A 6,931-nucleotide genomic window follows, 5' to 3' on the forward strand; every position below is an offset into this window, starting at 1 on the left:
AAGGGATTGCTACTTCTTTCCCAGCTTGCAGATCCAGGCCCTAGCTTTGTAACAAGAGTGAACAAGAAGAATGCTAAGGAAAGATCTGGCACTCTTCATGGCAGCTGCCAGGAAAACCCAGTCTCATAGAGAGAAGATAGGGACCCAGGTTGATGAGTTCTGAATAGCTAGTTCTATCAAAACTGGCTCCCTTTAGACAATTCCAGAACCTGGCCCCATGACAACCCGCAGGAGACCGGACCCCCTCCCAAACTGTGGGCCCAGTACTATTGGTTTAAATATCTTTATTGCTACTAAACTCACCCACCCAACCCGTGGCCAGCAGTTCTGAGGTGTCCTGCATCCAGAGGCCTAGTAAAGGGCTCTTTGGTTTCCATCTGGGGGCCAAGGAGAGAGAGGGCCTGTATAGTCTCCCCCCAGAGACCCCCAGAGCGCTTCTCGAGGCTCCCTCGGGTGCCTGGGCCTTCCTGGGCGGTCGTTTACCTCAAGCCTCTCCACCTCACAGTTTCCAGAGGCTTGGGAGATGGACTTTCACTCGGGGAAGCCGGGACAGGACAGCGCCCCCTGCTGGAGCCCAGAGGTCGCGCAGGTACCGAGAAGCGACACTGCGCGTAGTTTGGAGAGGCTGGCGGAGGGTCAGAGGCAGAGACTGAGCTCCTTGCGCACGTGGCAGCGGTGGCACTGCACTACGCAGCACCAGTGGAAGCGGCATAGGCAGTTCTCCTCGAGCTGCACGCTCTCCTGGCGGTGCCCGCGGCCGCAGCACAGCAGGTCGCAGCCGCTGAGGTCCGGGGCACTGCTGTTGCAGGCGCGGCCGCGCGTGCCGGGGGAGCCCGTGCGCCGGTTGGGGGCGCAGAAGTCAGGCGAGTCGGCGGCGTAGAGTAGGTCAGCGCGGCCCGGTGGCTTGAGACTGAGGACAGCAGGCAGCAGAGCTTTGCCATCATTGGTGCCCATGACACGCGAGGCGCCGTGGAAGCGCTCGAGCAGCCGCGCGCCCACCTCGCGGAACGGGGGCAGCTTCTGCCAGCAGGTGCGCAGCGCGCAAGAGCCCGACAGTCCATGGCACTTGCACTCGGTGCGCATATGGCTCCGCACGGCCTGCAGGGAACAGAGGAGAGGGAGATGCGGACATATGGAGAGTGCGGGGTGCGAAAAGGCCCAGAGGATCGACGGAAAATAAGATGGGGAGAGTGGGTGGAAGAGAGGAAAGAGCAGGGGGCAGCGGAAGGAAAGCGAAAGGTGGGGAGAAGGAAATCGGGGGAGCGACAGCTCCGAGAGGAGGAAGAATGAAACGGATGGAGGAGCAGGAGAAGTGGGGCGTGGGGGCCAGAATGCAGCGCAGAGATTCCGAGATCCAAAGCCAGGGAATCGGGGAGAAAGCAGAATGGACAGCAGGGGCGAGATTCTCCCTGGAGGAGGTGGGGAGGTGGTAGCTCCCATCTTCCTTCTTCCTGCCAACCCTCTGGGCCCCAGGCAGGGCTGAGCAGAGACTAAGAGCTGGCTCCACCACCCCTCCCCAATCCTCTCTGACAGGTATGTGGGCCTGTCAGGACATTCTTCTCTGGGCCCCCTTTTGCTCCCCTGCCCAGTGCCTCATGCCCAAACCCTAGAGGACACAGGATGTGCGTGGGGGTGACCCTAGAGCTAGAACCTAGACATAGGGTGCAGGAGGGCCCACTGTGGATGCACTACTGAGAACTGGAACCCAGGAGTCCTACCCTTTATTTGTTATTTGTGTCTAAGAGTCTCAACTCCACTAGAGATTTATGGGAGCAAATGACCCAGGAAGCTCATCTCCGGAAGCTCAGAGTCCAGGGGCCGATCTGATCTACAGATACTTGTGTCCTCTTCTCCCTCCCAGGCCTTCTCCTTCCCCCTGGAAACATGTGACCCAGACAGCTTTCTTGTCTCTAAACAAGACCTCGGGGACCCTCCTCTTTGTGGAGGGAATGGGAGAGGCTGCCAAGGTCCTGTGTAGAGCCTGGTCTGGGGTTGCTGGGCAAGAGCCGACAAGAGCCCAGATGAAGTCACAGTTTTCTTGGCCTCTACCTGATCGCCCCCCCCAGCCCCCACCTCCACCAGGATCTACTCCTTTCCAAGCCCGTTTCCCCTTGGGCCTGCTTTAGCCCCTTTCCAGACCTCCCTCCTGTCTCCCAGCTCCCATACCTCTAGACCCCATAATTTTGCCCCAGCTTCTATCCTTTCTTTCATTCCCAACCTTTGTCTCCATCCTCTGTCCTTGTCCTGGCAGCTATACCTCTACCTACCCCAAGCTTTACCCCACCTGTCTGTCTCAGAAGTATGCCCGCCCCCCCCAAGTGACTCCATCTTCTAGGCTGGCCACTTCTCATCCCACATGCCCATCCAGGCTCCTAACCAATGTTCCCAAGTGCCCCCCACCGCCATGCTGGCTCCCAGACATTTAACACACTCCTACACATACATACCCTTACTCCCTCACACACTTCCACAAATGCGCTCCCCCACACACACACACCACACTCTCCCACACCAGCCCATCCACATTCACACACTCTCTCACATCCACTGACACACGCATACTCTCCTACATCCACTCACACATGCTCACACATTTCTACATGCACACACATATCTCCACACTCATGTGCACACACCAGCTCTTATATGTCCCTGCCCATACTTACCAGCCGGCCTGCCTCATTGTTGTGAAGTTGCACCAACACACGGATGTCTCCACGTCCCCGCTTGTGCTGCGCATCCATAAAGAGCCTAGACTTCTCGTCCCCGAAGTCCACGTCATCACCGCAGCCTCCCCACTCCCAGGCAGCACTGCCATCTTGGGATCCTGTGAGGCCAGGGGGCCCAGGGGTGCCCGGCAGGCCCAGGGGCCGTGGCGGGGCCTTCCCGCGGGGCGCCTTGCAGCCACACTGCAGCAGCTCACCCATGGAGCAGGCCTGTGTGACCGCGTGGCTGGCGCCTGCAGCAGTAATAGCAAACACGAAGGCAGTCTCCCGGATGTCTGTGGAGGCAGGGAGGGGCAGTCAGCTGGCAGCACCAAAGTCGAGTCCTGGAGGACTATGATGGGTGAGGCAGTAAGGCGTGGGGCTGGGAGGGCCTGGGAGACAGAGTCAGGGCGAAGTGCCCAGAGATTCATGGAAGAGATAGGGCTCAGGCAGCCTCCCCAAACCCCCACCCTCTCCTCTGGTACCCCTGGGTCCCTCCGCACACTGACCCTGCTGCAAGATGCGCCCAAAGGCCTTGCTGTGGCTGGAGCAGTTCCAGCGGCGGAATCGGAACTGGAACTGGCACTCTCGAACCCCCAGCCGGGCGCCTCGAGCTAGCTCAGCCACCACTTCCGGCTCTGTTTGGCACAACTCAGCCTGCCGCCCTGCCAACCTCCGTGCCTTCCTGCAGATGCTGGTAGGGTCCATGACCAAAGGGCTGCCCACTGCCCTGGGAAGCAAAACACAGCAGGTCAAGGGCATAACTCAAAGGGCTGGGGGTAAGGGAGACCAGACCCTTCAGCCCTCAGCCAGGAGCTGGGACATGCCTCTTCCCTACCCCACCCTCCCAACTGAGGTTGAGGTTCTCCTATCTGGTTCTCTTACCATTTCATCCATGTCTGTGTCACCTCTTAACTAGATTCTAGACTGAAATTGCTATAGAGCAAGGATTCAGTCTTATCCTTCTGTGCACATCTTCATTAATAAATCCTTATAGGAATTTGACTCAAGGTGAAGGCAGCTGGCACCAGGTAGACCAAGACTAAAATTCAACAGGCCTGGCCCAAAAGGGAGACAAGGAAGAAATTAACAGAAGGAAGATCAAGAAGGCTGTCAAAGAAAAGAAAGTATGTATAGATATTAAAGAAAAGTAGGCAGTATCAGAAAACAATCTGGTCGTAGTGGACCACAAGCTAGATATGCGTCAGCTGAACAGCCCTGATGCTAAAAAGGCAGAGGCAATCTCAGGGATTTAGATAGCCACGGAACGTTAAAATGGCAAGGGAATGGAGCCTCTGAGGAAAGTCACACTCCATCTCTAGACCACGTTTCTCTTTCTGTAAAATGGGAAGGTTGGGCTTTGATCTCTAAGGTGGGACCTACCACCCTGATACCCTCTGTTTCCCTGGACTGGAGAGCAGGAATAAGAGCTGGAGGCTGAGTCTCTGAAGTGCCATGAAGTAGGTGATACTCACCCTTCTCCTGCTTCAAGATCTGTAGCCTTTCCACAGCAGGGTGGCAGCAAGCCAACCCCTGTTCACTGGAGTGACATAACTGATTGGAGACAGGGGATACCAGCTGGGTGGGTATCACGTACTTTCAGAAATCCCTCCATTCCCAGCCTTCATTCCACCTGACAAGAGAGCTACCATTTGGTTTCCACCTACCAGACCCCTGAAGGTTAAGTCAGCTGGGTATTCACACCTGGATGGAAGGGCTTCCATCAGACTGCTCTTATTTGAATGCTTAACTGGGATTCCTTTCTTGCAGGAATGAGTGGGTTGAGCACTTGGAAGCTGAAAGTAACTTGAGACCACTCAAAAACCCTTCAGCAGAGGGTAGAAAAAGACTCTGGGCAGGGAGAGAGAAGAGGCACCAGGAGTTAGAAAATGTAGAGAAAAATGGTGGTAGATATGTGTCAAAGGTCAAGGTGGCCTCTTTTCAGTTTAGCGTTAGTGCACATCCACCTCCACTGTCCCCATTTGCTCCACAAGTACAGGCTGCCCAGGCATGTTCTGGCCCCACAACAATGAGATGTAATGGGCTTGAATAGCAGCGAGAGGAATTTAGGTCTTAAGGTGGAACTTCTCAACATTGTGGAGTGAGATGCTTGAAGGCGGTGGTTGCCAGAAGATGTGTAAGCACAGTCTTTTAAGGTCTCCTACCCCGCCCTCCACACACACTACTCTACAGGTCACTGTCATCATCCTACCCAAGTAATCGAGGCTAAGGTTCTCTCCTCAGTGGAGAGACTTATAGTCCAGACCTTCCCTCCTCCATGCTTAGCACCTGCCCATCACTGCACTCCAACTGTAGCCTGGGAAGGTCCAGCCCCAACTCTTACTCAACCCTAGAGAAGTGATGAATGGAGCAGTGAGCAGTGGGCCAAGGGTAGGGCAGCCAGGCTGGGTCCCAAAGGTCTAGTGACCTTCAAGAGTTGATCAGTCCCTCTATCTATCTATCTATCTATCTATCATCTATTCCTCCTCTCCATCCACTTATTCCACCTCATTACAAAAATAATTTGAAGCAGCTTCTAGCATGCTCATACAGAGTCAGTAGATAAGACTATAAGCAACTTGAGAGTTAGGACTATCATTTTTCTTTGTCTCCCGGGCAGAATTTTAGAGGCTTAATTCATATTTACCCCCCGCAATTTTTATGAAAATTTGCATATTATGGACAATTACTATAATATTACAGTGAATACTATTTAATACATGTTCGATTGAATGGAGGAGCCACCTAAGGAGAAGGTCATCACTTGAGCCAAGCCCCTGTCCACATGTCATTTCATGACTCCTAGTTAGTTTCCGTAAACATTTTTTCTTCCCCACTGGATTCGGAGGCAGGGAAGCAGACCTTCCTAGGCTGTCCAGTGCCTTTCCTGCCCAGGACTCCACCTAGGAGTCTGGAGCTCTGCAAACGTATCCTCCTCCCCATGCTGCTAAGTTCCGCAGTTCTGCTCCCCAACTCTACCCTCTGCTAACTCCTCAATTTCCCAAGGTTGGCAGGCCTTATCTTCCCAAGGTTACTGCGTCCCCATGCCTCTCCTCTCCCTCCTGCCCTAGGAAAGCAGGAGGAGGGGATATGCAGGGGAGAAAGGCAAAAACCTCCTGACCTTGTCTGCTTCCCAGGGGCTAGAGATAAAGGAATCAGGAGGAGCATGAAGGGCAGGGCCCTTCAGGAGGTGGGGCTGGCCCTACTTGGCGTTGAGGGGCTGCCCCAGAGTCGATTCCTGGTCTGGGTCTGGCTCCCCAGGCTGGCTGCCTGCCTGGGAACTAGACTTGTTTACAAGCTGGTCAGGAGAAGGGATGGGCAATAGTAGCAGCCAGAATCCCAAGGGACCAACTTGCTCCCTGCCCTCCTGTCCTCGCTCCCATCCTCAAGTCACAGAAAAGGAAACTCCAGGAAAGGAGTGAGAGGAGGGCGCTAGGCAAAACACTGAGCCTTGCTTTAGTACCCTGGTCTCTTTCAGCTCTGGGTGGGCTGAGCCACTCTGGGCAAGTCAGTTAGTTCCCTCTCTGGCCTTCAGAAAAATGAGGAGTTAGCATGAAAGGCTTGCATGCCCCCTCTAACTTTAACACTTGACTCGACATCAAGAAATAACTCCCCCATCTCCCCTCTTCCTTTACCCTCCTTCCTTCCCTTCTGCTTCCCTAGGAAATGAACTCTGCTATTGGTGCCTCTGAGTCAGCATTGTTCTGGGATCAGCCCAGAGAAGATATGCCCTTTTGGAAACATCTGTGTGTTTGGGGGGCTGAAGCACAGTGGTGGCAAGAAATATATAATACAGAGTATGTAGGGTCTGAGATCCTGAACAAATAGACATTCCTGGGCATAGAAACAATGAGGCTAGCCCTAAAAGAAATCAGAATGCAGACAAGAAGGGACAAGCCTAGGGTTAGTTAGCCACTCTAACTGGCTTGGCCTGCGCCAAGATCTCCCCACCAGGGACCTTGGTTAATAAAATCAATAGCTGAGTGAGGCGGCATCAGGGGCCAGCCAGTTCCTACTGACAACATCCGTAGATCTAAGGGAGGCCCCAGGTTCTGGCCTAACCTACCTTTCCTGTCCTGGATTCAGAGGGCCAAAGAGAATGCTGGAGATCATGGAGTCCAGCTCCACCAATCTCACCCCCGTTATATAGATGAACAATCTGAGAAGGGAGGAGACTGACCCTGGTCACTCAGTGGAGGGGTCCCCATTGCAAGAACCTTAGGTGG

The 6,931-nt window shown here is 54.3% G+C and overlaps 1 protein-coding gene across 3 annotated transcripts in view; it reads right to left on the reverse strand.

The window, feature by feature from the left end:
• Positions 1 to 269: 269 nt before the first annotated feature.
• The window catches only part of WNT6 (Wnt family member 6), a 12,862-nt gene continuing 6,200 nt past the window's right edge, over positions 270 to 6,931 (reverse strand). Inside the window, exons 1-5 of one of the 3 annotated variants that reach the window (XM_025043184.1) lie at positions 4,181 to 5,042; positions 3,591 to 3,763; positions 3,215 to 3,435; positions 2,667 to 3,001; positions 270 to 1,098 (exon numbers count right to left, since the gene is read on the reverse strand). In XM_025043184.1, coding sequence (XP_024898952.1) covers positions 637 to 1,098; positions 2,667 to 3,001; positions 3,215 to 3,435; positions 3,591 to 3,598 — 1,026 coding nt within the window. In that variant the 5' untranslated portion in view covers positions 3,599 to 3,763; positions 4,181 to 5,042 and the 3' untranslated portion in view covers positions 270 to 636. Of the gene's footprint in view, positions 1,099 to 2,666; positions 3,002 to 3,214; positions 3,436 to 3,590; positions 3,764 to 4,180; positions 5,043 to 6,931 lie in introns of those variants that run through there. The other 2 variants (XM_015585390.2, XM_006906710.3) reach the window with 2 other exon arrangements.

This window comes from Pteropus alecto, unplaced genomic scaffold, assembly GCF_000325575.1.
Source record: "Pteropus alecto unplaced genomic scaffold, ASM32557v1 scaffold110, whole genome shotgun sequence".
Classification (NCBI taxonomy): Eukaryota; Metazoa; Chordata; class Mammalia; order Chiroptera; family Pteropodidae; genus Pteropus; species Pteropus alecto.